General features: G+C 38.5%; 1 protein-coding gene across 3 annotated transcripts in view; it reads left to right on the top strand.

Annotated features, from left to right (window-relative positions):
* PGAP1 (GPI inositol-deacylase) overlaps positions 1 to 16305 on the top strand; it is a 122949-nt gene that overhangs the window by 71287 nt on the left and 35357 nt on the right. The window contains exons 15-17 of one of the 3 annotated variants that reach the window (XR_011393622.1): positions 10812 to 10999; positions 11188 to 11289; positions 15034 to 15463. Coding sequence is in view for 1 of the 3 variants with exons in the window: in XM_053790162.2 (XP_053646137.1) it covers positions 10812 to 10999; positions 11188 to 11289; positions 15034 to 15370 (627 nt within the window). In the remaining 2 variants the exon portion in view is untranslated. Of the gene's footprint in view, positions 1 to 10811; positions 11000 to 11187; positions 11290 to 15033 lie in introns of those variants that run through there. The other 2 variants (XM_053790162.2, XR_011393623.1) reach the window with 2 other exon arrangements.

Below are 16305 nucleotides of genomic sequence, written 5' to 3'. Positions count from 1 at the left end.
ACACTCAAGTGACCCTAAGAGTTCTGGAAAGATCGCTTCACTATCCTCAGTTGTATAAGTTTTATAGGTAAGGCTTGGAAGGGAGTGATTCCAGGACATTGAACTCTCCTTGGAGAAAATTGTGGCCAGGTTGTGTTCAGGAGAGGGATTTTGAAGGGTTTGAGGCTGACCCTGACCATGCCAACCCTGTGGATTCTATTGTGGCACTGGAGAAGTCCCTGGGGTTGCAGGTGAGTGGCAAGGATATGGAAGAGTTGGTAGAGGACCACAGGGAAGAGGTAACCACTGAAGAGTTGCAAGAGCTTCTACTCGAACAGCAACGGACTGCAGCTGAGGAACTTGCTTCAGAGGAGGAGGAAGAGGGAGTGAAGGAGGTACCTTCTTCAGAGATTAAAGAGGTGTGTGCAATGTGGACTAGGGTGCAAGCTTTTGTAGAGAGACACAACCCTGACCAAACTGAAACAAGCCATATCTGCAACATGTTCAGTGACAAAACCCTGTCCCACTATAGGGAAATCTTAGAGATGCCAGAAACAGACCTCTATGGACAGATTTGTTGTGCAACAGGGGTCCAGTGACTCTAAAGCTGGTCCTAGTGGCATTAAAATCAAAGAAGGGAAGTAACCCTGGAGAAGGCTTTGCTACCTAGTCTTTATGGAGGGGGATTTCCCTTCCAAACACTAACTCCTCCCTCTTTCCTCCTCCCTATCTTCCAGAAGCCAGCATTAGCCTTCTATAAAGGTATGTAATACTTATATAATTGTTAAAAAATTGCTTTTTTGTGTGAATATTTTTGTCTGGAACAGATAAATTGTATTTCCATTAATTCTTATGGGAAATATTATTTCGGTTTTCAGCCATTTCGGTCTTAGGCTGAGCTTCTGGAATGGATTACGGTCGATAACTGAGGGTCCACTGTATTAAACAACCATGGTAACATTACACATCCCTGTCTAAGACCTACTTTTACAGGGAAATAATCTCATAAAATAATCCTCATAAAAACTCTTTACAGCATTTAGTAACTTAGTACATACTTATTCTAAATACTTGCAACATCTGCCACATTGCTCCCCTATCCACTCTATCATATGCCTTTTCTAACTCCATAAATGCAATGAAAATTTCCCTAACTTTATCTAAATACTGTTCACATATATGCTTCAATGCAAATGCTTGATCTACACATCCCCTACCCCCACTAAAGTTTCCTTGCTCATCTGAAATCCTACTCTCTGTCTTACCTCTAATTCTTTCAATAACTATTTGTTCCCTTATAATTTTTACAATCTCTCTTGTCCCCCTTCCTTTTATATAAAGGAACTATACAAGCTCTCTGCCAATCCCTAGGTACCTTCCCCTCTTTCATACATTTATTAAACAAAAATACCAACCACTCCAACACTGTATCCCCCTGCTTTTAAAATTTCTATCATGATCCCTTCAGTTCCAGCTGCTTTACCCCCTTTCATTCTACGTAATGCCTCACACACCTCCCCCACATTCACATCCTGCTCTTCTTCACTCCTAAAAGATGTTGTACCTCCCTGACCATTGCATGAAATTACCACCTCCCTTACTTCATCGACATTTAAAAGTTCCTCAAAATATTCCCGCCATCTACCCAGTACCTCCAGCTCCCCATCTACTAACTCCCCTACTCTGTTTTAAACTGATAAATCCATTCATTCCCCAGGCTTGTTTATCTCACTCCAAAATTTTTTCTTATTTTCATCAAAATTTCTTGACAGTGCCTCTCCCACATTGTCTTCTGCTCTCCTTTTCCACTCTCTCACCACTCTCTTCACCTATATTTTACCCTCCATATACTCTGCTCTTCATATAACACTACTGCTTTGTAAAAACCTCTCATACGCTACTCTTTTCTCTCTTATCAAACCCTTTACTTCATCATTCCACCAATTGCATCAACCATCGAAGATAAGGAGTATCTCCATCAGAGGAACACCTGTAGCCGTTAGAAATCCTAACAAGCTATTGGGATATGAAATAGACAGGCTGCTCCACTCAACATCTCACGTCAATAAAAAGATAAACATAGCCAAAACCGGTATTATCAGTCTCTTTAGATTTAATGAAGCCCCTACATATGTCAAAAAACATCTGTATAAAATGATGATAAGACCAACACTCGAATACCAATGTGTCCCAATGTCATTAACAACAAAGACCAACATGCTAAAGCTGCAACGGGTCCAGAATAGAGCTCTCCGCTTTATTACGGGTACCAGGGGGAAAGAGAGAGTTAAAATGGCAGATTTACACGTACAACAGGATATTACTGCCTTAAATGTATGCCTTGATACCCTGAAGAAGAAACAACTCTATGCAGTGCAAGAACTCTACATGCCAGATAGAGAACATCCTCTCCAAGTTGAAAATACCACGGATTATATCATCAATACTCCTCCTCACAGGACCCAAAGAATGACTCTCCTACAGAGGGTGTCGCTTCATCCATAAAGACGATTACCATCGACCAATGATCTTGAGCAACCTCCCTGCAGATGAAGATGATTGGGTAACACCAGAACCCTTCTATGTATACTAAGAAAATCATCGCCCCCCCAATTAGGGAGATAACTTATATAGCATTCTACTGTTAAAATTATGCTACATTTACTATGACGGGACACCACCTTGTAAGAAGCTAATGTGTCAAGCATTTCTTTACGAATTGTCCAGACAATTATCGCCTTCATTGTCGTTTAAATATTCGTTGTGCAAATTGAAAAAAAAAAAAAAAAGCAATTGCACTTGTATAATTACTACCAATTCAGAGTCATGTACTTATATATCTGTTATATCTATATGACTCTGATGGGTTAGTATTATACCCCTTCAAGAATGTTTTATTATTCCACATACACTTGTTAAATTGCACCAAAGTGGTTGGGCCACTTACCTTTTATATCCTACCTCTCTTCCCCCCTCCCACCCTTTTCCAATATTTGTATCCTTACCCATCCTTCTTCCTTACCCATCTTACCAAAGACTCTGGTCATAAGAACAAGAAGAAGTGAGGCTCAGGTTAGGGTGTGTAGGAGAGAGGGAGATTACTTCCTGGTAAAAGGAGGTCTAAGACAAGGATGTGTAACGTTACCATGGTTATTTGATATATTTATAGATGGGGCTGTAAAAGAAGTAAATGCTAGGGTGTTGGGGAAAGGGGTGGGATTAAATTATGGGGAATCACATACAAAATCGGAGTTGACAGTTACTTTTTGCTGATGATACTGTGCTTATGGGAGATTCTAAAGAAAAGTTGCAAAGGTTAGTAAATGAGTTTGGAAGGGTGTTTAAAGGTAGAAAGTTGAAAGTGAACATAGATAAGAGTAAGGTGATGAGAGTATCAAATGATTTAGGTGAAGAAAAATTGGATTCCACATTGGAGAGAGGGAGTATGGAAGAAGTGAATGTTTTCAGATATTTGGGAGTTGACTTGTCAGCGGATGGGTTTATAAAGGATGAGGTTAACCATAGAAATGAAGGAAAAAAGGTGAGTGGTGTGTTGAGGTATCTGTGAAGACAAAAAAATGTTATCCATGGAGGCAAAGAAGGGAGTGTATGAAAGCATAGTGGTACCAACACTCTTATATGGGTGTATGGGTGTGAAGCTTGAGTTGCAGATGCTGCAGTGAGGAGGCAGCTTGAGGCAGTGGAGATGTCTAAGGACAATGGATGGTGTAAATGTTATGCAGAGAATTCGGAGTGTGGAAATTAGGAGGAAGTGTGGAGTTACTAAAAGTATTAGTCAGAGACCTGAAGAGGGGTTGTTGAGGTGCTTTGGTCATTTAGAGAGAATGGATCAAAGTAGAATGACATGGAGAGCTTATAAATCTGTAGGGGAAGGAAGGCTGGGTAGGGGTCGTCCTCGAAAAGGTTGGAGGGAGGGGGTAAATGAGGTTTTGTGGGTGAGATGCTTGGACTTCCAGTAAGCATGTTAGAGCATTTTAGATTGGAGTGAATGGAGATGAATGTTTTTTGGAACCTGACGAGCTGTTGGAGTGTGAGCACGGTAATATTTAGTGAAGGGATTCAGGGAAACCGGTTAGCAGGACTTGAGTCCTGGAAATGGGAAATACAATGCCTGCACTTTAAAGGAGGGGTTTGGGATATTGACAGTTTGGAGGTTGATTTTTAAACTGTTGTATCTGAGCACCCCTGCAAAAACAGTGATTATGTATGAATAAGGTGAAAGTGTTGAATGATGATGAAAGTATTTTCTTTTTGGGGATTTTCTTTCTTTTTGGGTCACCCTGCCTTGGCGGGAGATGACCGATGTGTTGAAAAAAAAAAAAAATATTTAGTATATAGTTGTCAGCAAAGGTGCGGATCCCCAAACCCCATACACTTCTGATGACTTTGGACACGGTTACTTGTTGTTGGCTTTTCACTGAGTTGTGCTAACTGTTGCCCAATTAACTGGGCAAACTGTGCCAGATTCCTGAACCAAAGATCAAAATTGGGTTGCTGGATTCAGTTCTGTCAGAATGATTTACTGTAAGAGATGACACTTAACCCTTTGACTGTTTTGGTTGTATATATACGTCTTATGCGCCACTGTTTCGGACGTATTTATACGCATAAATTCTAGCGGCTTCAAATCAAGCAGGAGAAAGCTGGTAGGCCCACATGTGAGAGAATGGGTCTGTGTGGTCAGTGTGCACCACATAAAAAAAAAATCCTTCAGCACGCAGTGCATAATGAGGAAAAAAAAGACCATTTTTTTATTAAAACGGCGACTTTGAGGTGTATTTTCGTATAGTATTTATCATTGTATTCTCATTTTCATGGTCTCACGTGATAAAATGGAAAACATATTACAGAAATAGAAATGATTTTGATTAGTTTCGTAAGGAAAACGACCTTGAAATTGAGCTCAAAGTAGCGGAAATGTTCAATTTTTACCAATGTTCAGGAGTAAGCAGATCACACCACACGTCCAATACACATCAACTGGGGAGTCTAACATTCTTTCATTAGTGCACTGATATTATTTATACCATTTTTACAATAATGCAGTAGTCTGCATAATAGTAAATTTTGTATTTTTTGTATGAATAAAAAATCAAAATAGAAAGCAATAGTAATATAAGAGGGACCTAGAGACGTGACTAATGAACAGAGGACATGTTATTTTAGTGCCAAGAATGTCTACATTGTTTATTCTGGACCCTATTTTGAAATTGGCATCTTTTTTAATTTGCGTGAAATTGGCCAAATTGCCAATTTCTGACCACCTTATTGGGTAGTTCAAATCGGTAAATGGGCGGTTTCTTGTACTCAACTGATAGAAAACACGGAGTTCTAAAGAAATAGTTTGGTCAACTGGAACAACGGAATTGGCCAAAAACAGGGCTCAAAGTCGGTGAAATCGCCGATGCGTATATGTCACCGAGACCACTAACTTTGCGGGAGCGTAATTCCGTGAGTTTTTGACCAAATTTCGTACTTTTGGTGTCATTACCATCGGGACAAGATTCTCTATCATTTCATAAGAATTTTTTTTTTTTTTTTTTTTTTTTTTTTTTAATTTTGCAACATAGAACGACAGTTTCAGAAAGGGGCTTGCAACAGTCAAAGGGTTAAAATAAAAATTGCTGATAATATGTTGCTTATTAAGATTTATGATATGATGCTTCTTAGTTTAGTGGTAGATCACACTGCACAAAATCCTTCAGGCAGTACATAATAAAGATGGACTGTGAATGAAAGTGAAAGACCTAATAGTTTTTTATGCATTATGGCCAGCAGTAGTTGCTAACTCTTAGTGGTTTGAATGGCTTTTAATTCTGACAAGATTCCAATAACCTATGTATTCACCTAAACAGCAGAAAGATTTCCTCTTTGGTCAAAATTGCCTATGACTTGAAGTGAATTATACTTATAGTTTTGAATATGTACTACTAATGAATTGAATAAAAATTATAATGTGGTTAGCAGCAGATTGATATTTTTTTTTTTCTCTCGACAAGTCGGCCGTCTCCCACCGAGGCAGGGTGACCCAAAAAAGAAAGAAAATCCCCAAAAAGAAAATTCTTTCATCATCATTCAACACTTTCACCACACTCACACATTATCACTGTTTTTGCAGAGGTGCTCAGAATACAACAGTTTAGAAGCATACACGTATAAAGATACACAACATATCCCTCCAAACTGCCAATATCCCAAACCCCTCCTTTAAAGTGCAGGCATTGTACTTCCCATTTCCAGGACTCAAGTCAGACTATATGAAAATAACCGGTTTCCCTGAATCCCTTCACTAAATATTACCCTGCTCACACTCCAACAGATCGACAGGTCCCAAGTACCATTCGTCTCCATTCACTCCTATCTAACACGCTCACGCACGCTTGCTGGAAGTCCAAGCCCCTTTCCCACAAAACCTCCTTTACCCCCTCTCTTCAACCCTTTCGAGGACGACCCCTACCCCGCCTTCCTTCCCCTATAGATTTATATGCTTTCCATGTCATTCTACTTTGATCCATTCTCTCTAAATGACCAAACGATCTCAACAACCCCTCTTCTGCCCTCTGACTAATACTTTTATTAACTCCACACCTTTTCCTAATTTCCACACTCCGAATTTTCTGCATAATATTTACACCACACATTGCCCTTAAACAGGACATCTCCACTGCCTCCAACCGTCTCCTCGCTGCTGCATTTACCACCCAAGCTTCACACCCATATAAGAGTGTTGGTACTACTATACTTTCATACATTCCCTTCTTTGCCTCCATAGATAACGTTTTTTGACTCCACATATACCTCAACGCACCACTCACCTTTTTTCCCTCATCAATTCTATGATTAACCTCATCCTTCATAAATCCATCCACTGACACGTCAACTCCCAAGTATCTGAAAACATTCACTTCTTCCATACTCCTCCTCCCCAATTTGATATCCAATTTTTCTTTATCTAAATCATTTGACACCCTCATCACCTTACTCTTTTCTATGTTCACTTTCAACTTTCTACCTTTACACACATTCCCAAACTCATCCACTAACCTTTGCAATTTTTCTTTAGAATCTCCCATAAGCACAGCATCATCAGCAAAAAGTAACTGTGTCAATTCCCATTTTGAATTTGATTCCCCAAAATTTAATCCCACCCCTCTCCCAAACACCCTAGCATTTACTTCCTTTACAACCCCATCTATAAATATATTAAACAACCATGGTGACATTACACATCCCTGTCTAAGACCTACTTTTACCGGGAAGTAGTCTCCCTCTCTTCTACACACCCTAACCTGAGCCTCACTATCCTCATAAAAACTCTTTACAGCATTTAATAACTTACCACCTATTCCATATACTTGCAACATCTGCCACATTGCTCCTCTATCCACTCTATCATATGCCTTTTCTAAATCCATAAATGCAATAAAAACTTCCCTACCTTTATCTAAATACTGTTCACATATATGCTTCAATGTAAACACTTGATCTACACATCCCCTACCCACTCTGAAACCTCCTTGCTCATCCGCAATCCTACATTCTGTCTTACCTCTAATTCTTTCAATTATAACCCTACCGTACACTTTTCCTGGTATACTCAGTAAACTTATTCCTCTATAATTTTTACAGTCTCTTTTGTCCCCTTTCCCTTTATATAAAGGGACTATACATGCTCTCTGCCAATCCCTAGGTACCTTCCCCTCTTTCATACATTTATTAACCCTTTCAGGGTCCGTCCCGTAGATCTACGGTTTTACGTTCAGGGTCCAAACCGTAGATCTACGCCATGAGCTCAGCTCACTCTGATAAACTGTGAGTGGTACATTTGGGCCTAGATATGAGAGAATACATCTATGTGGTATGTGTGCACCACATAAAACAGATCCTGCAGCACACTGTGTATAATGAGAGAAAAAAAATGAAATCATGATTTTTCGATTAAAACAGCAACTTTGCAGTGTTTTTTCGTATGTTTTTTATAGTTGTATTTGCGATTTCTTGGTTTCATTTGATAGAATGGAAGACATATTACAGAAATAGAGATGATTTTGATTGGTTTTAGCACTGGAAATGGCTTGAAACTGAGCTCAAAGTAGCAGAAATGTTAAATTTTTGCCGATATTCAAGAGTAAATAAACGACCTCACACGTCTAATACACATCAGCTGGTGGGTCTAATATACATTCACAAATATGGTGATGATATTTATACAATTATTACAGTATTGCATAACAGTAAATCTTCTATTTTTTGGTGTGAATAAAAATTCATTATGTGAATAAAAAATCAAAATGGAATTTATTTGTAAAGCCTCAAAACATAACTAATGAACAGAGGAAATGTTAGTTTAGTGCCAGGAATGCCTACATTGTTCATTCTGGACCCTATTTTGAAATTGGAATATTTTGAACTTTGTGTTAAATTGGCCAAATTAACAATTTCCGATCACTTTATTTTGTAGTTGAAACAGTTGACTTGGCGATTTCTTGTGCTCAATCGATAGAATAGAAGTAATACTAGTGAAATAGCTAAGAATTTGGTTGATTGGAATAATGTAATTGGCCTAAAATGGGAGTCAAAGTCGGCAAAATCGCCGATTCGTAAATATCGCTGACACATCAAAATTCGCGAGAGCATAATTTCGTCAATTTTCCACCAAATTTTGTACTTTTTGTTTTATTACCTTCACAAAAAGATTCTCTACGATTCCATTAGAAAAAATAACAAATTTTTTTTTTGAAAATTCTTGGACACTGGTGCGTGACTCCAGATTTGGGCCTTGGACCCTGAAAGGGTTAAACAAAAGTACCAACCACTCCAACACTATATCCCCCCTGCTTTTAACATTTCTGTCATGATCCCATCAGTTCCAGCTGCTTTACCCCCTTTCATTTTACGTAATGCCTCACGTACCTCCACCACACTTACATTCTGCTCTTCTTCACTCCTAAAAGATGGTATACCTCCCTGACCAGTGCATGAAATTACTGCCTCTGTTTCTTCCTTAACATTTAAAAGTTCCTCAAAATATTCTTGCCATCTACCTAATACCTCCATCTCCCCATCTACTAACTCCCCTACTCTGTTTTTAACTGACAAATCCATACTTTCCCTAGGCTTTCTTAACTTGTTTAACTCACTCCAAAATTTTTTCTTATTTTCATTAAAATTTCTTGACAGTGCCTCTCCCACTCTATCATCTGCTCTCATTTTGCACTCTCTCACCACTCTCTTTACCTTTCTTTTACTCTCCATATACTCTGCTCTTCTTATAACACTTCTGCTTTGTAAAAACCTCTCATAAGCTACCTTTTTCTCTTTTATCACACCCTTTACTTCATCATTCCACCAGTCACTCCTCTTTCCTCCTGCCCCCACCCTCCTATAACCACAAACTTCTGCCCCACATTCTAATACTGCATTTTTAAAACTATTCCAACCCTCTTCAACCCCCCCACTACTCATCTTTGCACTAGCCCACCTTTCTGCCAATAGTCGCTGACTGAAACAAATTTCTGCTGTTAGCAAGTTTTATGATAAAAGCACTGAATAACAAAGGCTTCTAATGCTTTGTAAATCATACAGCTCAAACCCCCTTTAGTGCAAGGGTCCAAAAATGTTTACATGTGCACACATTCTTGGCTTTGAAGATACAACCACACATAGTTATGTCTTCTTTTGGCTGGTTATTTATAAATTAGTTTGATATTAATGACTAACTGCTGAGGGTTTGATTATACTGTACTGGTCTCCCAAAACTTGCGTAAATCAAAGGAAATAGTACTAATACTGTCCATGTGGAGATTTCCTTTTTATGCTATACAGTCGAACCCCAAGAATTTGCATGCTTCATAATCTGCACTGTTTGATTATATGACATTTTTACTGAAGGCCATACAGTGAAGAGCTTTGATGTATAACCTCCAAATAAGAAAAACTGGATTTTATTCAAACTGTGCTTCTCCTTTCTTGTCATTGTTTAGCAGATTAGAGCATTGTTTAAAGAGATGTGATCAAAAAAAAAAAAAAATTTAACACATCAGCCATTTCCCACTGAGGCAGGGTGACACAAAAAGAAAGAAAGCCTCAGAAAAAAAGAAAAATGTTTCATCGTTCAACACTTTCACCATCATTCGTACATAGTCACTGTAAAATAAAAAACTTGTGCTTTCAAAATTCTCTACAGAGTTCAAAGCACCTCCAGGATCCTAGGTAACCCCTGCCAATAATGAGGTTGCACTTATTGTGCAGTATTAGATTAAAAGTCCTAGTACCTCTCCACTACAGTACTGTACCTCTCCACTACAGTACTGTAACTCATAATTTATCCTCCTAAAAATAATAATAAGTGTTAATAATGTGAATAAATATTGTAGTTTGAGGTATACAAGTCTTGTTCATATTATTTTATTTAAATCTTAATTTTTAATCAATATTAGATGTCATAAAATTTAGTTGCTGTCTGCTTAATTAAGAGTATTGTATGCTGTTTCACTATTGTTTTGCCTGTGTGGTTGAAAGCTTCTAACTCCTATTGTTTATGTTAAAGGAAATCATAGTCAGTGACAGTCCTGTCCTTGACTTATGTTTTTATCAGCAAAGAAGTTGAATGAAGGTGTAGGTCTCATTTTACTTACTAACTTGGTTAATACAGTAATGACCATATTCTCTGAAACTCTGGAAAAACTTCTCGTGCTTAATGTTTTCTAGATGTATTTTGTGCGAGTGAGAGGAGTGACTGTGTTCATGTGTATACTAATGAGAGAAGTAGTGGTACATAGTACTTTTCAACAATTCTATTTTATTAATAGGTTTTCAAGTTATATGAAGATTACATAGAGAGAATTTTATTGGGACTAATACCTGGTACATCAGGTGGTGAAAGTTCTACTGATCGAGCTCTGTCAAGGGTTCACTTCAACATGACCATCATGATGTTGGTGTTTGTTGTGGTCATCCTTAATATGCCTACTCTCATTATTTGGAGCAGATTAGTAAGGTGAGATATACTGGATCATTATTTGTTAGTCTTTGTATTCCTGTTTTGAGTCAGAAAACTAGATGAATGATAATTATAAGAAGGCAGGGTAGTACATAGATTAGCATTAAGACTAGGCTGTGAAAATTTAATCTTATTAAATTAACATATCTGACAAAGTTAACACTAATTAAGACATGTATTTACAGTAACAATCTACCACTTACGGAAGACCCAACACTGTCAGTAACAGTCACCTTGCTAGTCACTCTTTGTTTCCTGTGGCAGAAGAAGCTCCCAAAGACTGACAGGTAATACTACATATTGTATTCCCCATTTATTTTTCAACCCATGTTACATCTATTGATGTTTCTAATTATCTTAAACTGGTATGTTTGGGGAACCTACTAGTCCCTAAAAGTAAATACTTATTTTAATATTAATTAAATACTCTTTTAATATTATAAAGAAAATGGAAATATAAAATTTTAGTACTTTACTCTTACATGAATTGAAGTTTTTGCAGTCCAAAGAAGCCTTGTTCTGATCATATTTTGTGATCTGGTAATCTTTCAGAAATGTGAATACATTTGATTACTATCTATCAGTACTATTCACAGGGTCTTGAGTATTTATTTTGCAAGTTTGTATTCCCCATCACCTCTCTCATGAAAGCTATCTACTTAACTACAGTGGACCCTCGACCAACGACGGCATCGTATACCGTTAAATCCGTCTAGCGATACATTTTAACGCAAAAGTTTTGCCTTGACTAGCGCTAAAAAACTCGACCAACGCGATTCGTTCCGTTCGAGATGCGTCCACGTGTGGCCTGCGCAATGTTTACAAGCCAGCCACCCCGGTCGCATCCAAACATACAATCGGAACATTTCATATTATCACAGCGTTTTTAGTGATTGCAACTGCAAAATAAGTCACCATGGGCCCCAAGAAAGCTTCTAGTGCCATCCCTGTGATAAAAAGGGTGAGAATTAGTATGGAAATTAAAAAAGATTTTGAAGGGTTTGGGGCTAACCCTGAGATGCCTATGCCAGTTGTGGAATCCATTGTGCCTACTTCAAAGATTAAGGGAATGTGTGCAAAGTGGGTTGAACTGCAAACCTTTATGGATGAAAATCACCCTAACACAGCTATTGCAAGCCGTGCTGGTGACTATTACAATGACAATGTTGTGGCCCATTTTAGACAAACCATAAAGGAACGGGAGGTACAGAGCTCTATGGACAGATTTGTTGTGCGACAGAGGTCCAGTGACTCTCAAGCTGGTCCTAGTGGCATTAAAAGAAGAAGGGAAGTAACCCCGGAAAAGGACTTGACACCTCAAGTCCTAATGGAAGGGGATTCCCCTTCTAAACACTAACACCATCCACACTCTCCCCTCCTCCCATCCCATCAATCATCACCAGATCTTCAATAAAGGTAAGTGTCATGTAATTGTACATGTCTTCTTCAGTTTGTGTGTATTAAAATTAATATTTCATATGGTAAAATTTTTTTTTAATACTTTGGGGTGTCAGGAACGGATTAATTTGATTTCCATTATTTCTTATGGGGAAAATTAACTCGACTAACGATGAGCTCTCAGGAACGGATTAATATCGTTGGTCGAGGGTCCACTGTACTGTATTTTTTTTTTTAATGCTGTCTGTCTCCCACTGAGGCAGGGTGACCCAAAAAAATAAACACTTTTACCATCATTCACATTATCACTGTCTTGCCAGTGGCATGCAGATACAATAGTTTGTGGCACTCTAAACAGTAAATATTCCAAACTGTAATTATATTTGTTTATCCGTGGTTGCAAGGGGTATCTCTCAGGCATACTTGAGCTGGGTCTACTTGCTTTTTTTAGCACTTCCTTGTCAGTCCATAATGTATGTTTTACTATCACTGTTATCGACAAATAATCCAGAATTGCTCTAATTGTACTTGTTTTGTAAGGTGGCACATCTTCATTGGCAAGTGATCCCATTTGTGGTTCTAAGGTACAGATGAATTTGTTTAGGAGTTGAAATGAGGGTATGTGTTACCCAAGATTTCCTCCTGCATAGGCAGTTAGTCATGCACTTTATATAATAATTCCAAGAATGAGATTGTTGCCTGCACCATAAAATCACATCACTACCAGTTTAAAGTTAAAAAAATATTTCCTTCATAGCTTTTATCAAGTATACTTGCATTTCCTCTTCTCAGTAAATTCCTGTATTGTATTTTTTTATGTATTTTCTCTCATTTTGTTTTGCTTATATTTCTTTTTGTACCTTTCTTGGTAAATGCTTCCTAGCTGTATAACAGTGTAATAATAAACTATTCCTTTTCTAACTTTCACAGATGCTGTCTTGTTGAATCAGTTATACACAATATTCCTAACATGAATATTAGCTTCAGTTTTGTTTCTGTTGATGGTTGCATTTCCAAGTACAATACATTGTTAAATACACTCCAGTCATCAGAGTAGACTACCTAACCTTGGCTTTCTCCTCAACTCTTCTCTTGACCAGTCTTCTGATATTCTCTTCACCTGACATATCTTCTGGTTTTCTCTCTCTTCACCTGACCTGACTTTTGATGTTTCTTACTTCTTTTCCCTCAGTCATGATTTTATAATGGTCTAAGACAAACAGAAATATCTTCTAAAGTTTGATCTCCAAGCTGTGGGTTAATAATGAAGAGAATGAGCTAATGCTTTTTTTTTTTTTTAACACATTGGTCGTCTCCCACTGAGGCAGGGTGACCCAAAAAGAAGGAAAATCCCCAAAAAGAAAATACTTTCATCATCATTCAACACCTTCACCTTACTCATACATAATCACTGTCTTTGCAGAGATGCTCAGATAAGACAGTTTAAAAGTCAACCTCCAAACTGTCAATATCCCAAACCCCTACTTTAAAGTGCAGGCATTATACTTCCCATTTCCAGGACTCCAGTCCAGCTAACCGGTTTCCCTGAATCCCTTCACAAAATATTGCCCTGCTCAGGCTCCAACAGCTCGTCTGGTCCCAAAAACCATTTGTCTCCACTCCTGTCTAACTCATTTACACATGCTTGCTGGAAGTCCAAGCCCCTCGCCCACAAAACCTTTACCCCCTCCCTCCATCCTTTTTGAGGACGATCCCTACACTGCCTTCCTTCCCCTACAGATTTATACGCTCTCCAAGTCATTCTACTTTGATCCATTCTCTCTAAATGACCAAACCACCTCAACAACCCCCTCTTCAGGTCTCTGACTAATACTTTTAGTAACTCCACACCTCCTCCTCCTAATTTCCACACTCCGAATTCTCTGCATAATATTTACACCACACATTGCCTTTAGACAAGACATCTCCACTGCCCCCAGCTGCCTCCTCACTGCAGCATTTGCAGCCCAAGCTTCACACCCACATAAGAGTGTTTGTACCACTATACTTTCGTACATTCCCTTCTTTGCCTCCATGGATAACAGAATAAATTAATATCACTCTTCATGTGAATAATAGTTTCAGACAAGGATAAACCACTGACATACACTGAAAGTATTTCCTTCATTCACTTCTTAATTTATACAGACCACTGCTCTGGAAATTCTGTAATTTATTTCTCCACAGACTGAGGCATTTTTCAATTAATTTACTGTTTTGGTCCAGCTGTTCTCTTGACATTTTCTATGGTTGTGGTTTGGCCAGGTCAAGCAAAGCCAAAAAACTTACCTAGGTAATGTTAGGGCAAAGTAAGGCTTGGTTTCATTTGTCAGTTCTTAATATGTTTTAGAGACTTCATTTTTACAACCACACTGAACCTAGTTAATTCATCATTCAGTGGAAAGCAGGTGATAGCCTTTGCAAGTTTTAAGAAAGACTGATATTTTTAAGGATTTTGTAAGAGTACAGAAATAGTGCTCTTTTTTTTTTTTTCTTTTTTCTAAGATGGGTGTAAGTCCCAATTTAACTTGACAGAAGTTTCACTCTTCTGCATTATAGCATTTGCTTGGCACACCATACTAATTATGCATTTTTCAGCCTTGATAATTAGTCATGCTATTTTTCATACTCAGGAAATACTACAAAGTGGTTTCATGGGTAATACACTTCATGGCATGTATAACACTGCTGTTTGGAAGTATACACATATACCGGGTGCCATACTTCGTGACGGGAGCCCTGGTGTTGCTTGCTGTGCACCAGACTTTAGCTCCTCGGGCATCTAATGATGACAGTGACGATGAGGACGACGAGCAAGACCATGACACACCTAGCAGAAGCAGCCATCCATTTATGGCTGAAATAGGAAGAGAGAATGGCTCCAACACTGAGGGTATTCACTCTGAGGTGACCACACCTGGCTCTGATACAGGTACTTCTCAAAGTACTGCTGGGTCAGCCAGTGAATAAAATATTGTGAGGCAGGTGCACATTGGTGTGGCCCAAGGCAGGTGCACACTGGTGTGGCCTGAGGCAGGTGCACACTGGTGTGGCCTAAGGCAGGTGAGCACTGGCGCTGCTACAAGTCTTTTGTTATAAGTTTCCGTTATGTACAGTACATATTGTTTTGTTGGAACGTTGCAGGATGTGTATTTTAACTGAGCACTAATCATAAGTACATGTAATGTACTAGATGAGCTGTTTCTGCATTTGGTGAGAGAATGTATCACGTGTGTGTGTGTGTGTGTGTGTGTGTGTGTGTGTGTGTGTGTGTGTGTATGTGTGTGTGTACAGTAGGGCCCCGCTTTACAGCATTCTGCTAATATGATCATTTCAGATTATGACCAAAACTCTCTATACGGCTCCCCCCACCTGACTTTCTAATATGGTCACCGTGCCCCACCCAGTTTGTTTACATTCTCTGTGAGCTCCGTAAGCACTACATCTCTCCATTATGTCTGCAAACTCCAAAATTTCAAGTGTTTTTAACCCTTCGACTGTCGCGGCCGTATATATACGTCTTACGAGGTACCGTGTTTGACACATACATACTCATAAATTCTAGCGGCTTCAAATCAAGGAGGAGAAAGCTGGTAGGCCCACATGTGAGAGAATGGGTCTGTGTGGTCAGTGTGCACCATATAAAAAAAATCATGGAGCACGCAGTGCATAATGACAAAAAAAAAACTGACCGTTTTTTTTTTAATTAAAATGCCGACTTTGTGATCTATTTTCGTATAGTATTTATGGTTGTATTCTCGTTTTCTTGGTCTCATTTGATAAAATGGAAAACATATTATAGAAATAGAGGTGATTTTGATTGATTTTCCTATAAAAAGAACCTGGAAATGGGGCTCAAAGTAGGGGAAATGTTCGATTTTTGCAGATGTTCAAAAGTAAACAAA

Source organism: Cherax quadricarinatus, chromosome 58 (assembly GCF_038502225.1).
Source record: "Cherax quadricarinatus isolate ZL_2023a chromosome 58, ASM3850222v1, whole genome shotgun sequence".
In the NCBI taxonomy this organism is placed as follows: domain Eukaryota; kingdom Metazoa; phylum Arthropoda; class Malacostraca; order Decapoda; family Parastacidae; genus Cherax; species Cherax quadricarinatus.
Note: the sequence above shows the minus strand (reverse complement) of the source record. Positions and strands in the feature narration are given on the sequence as shown.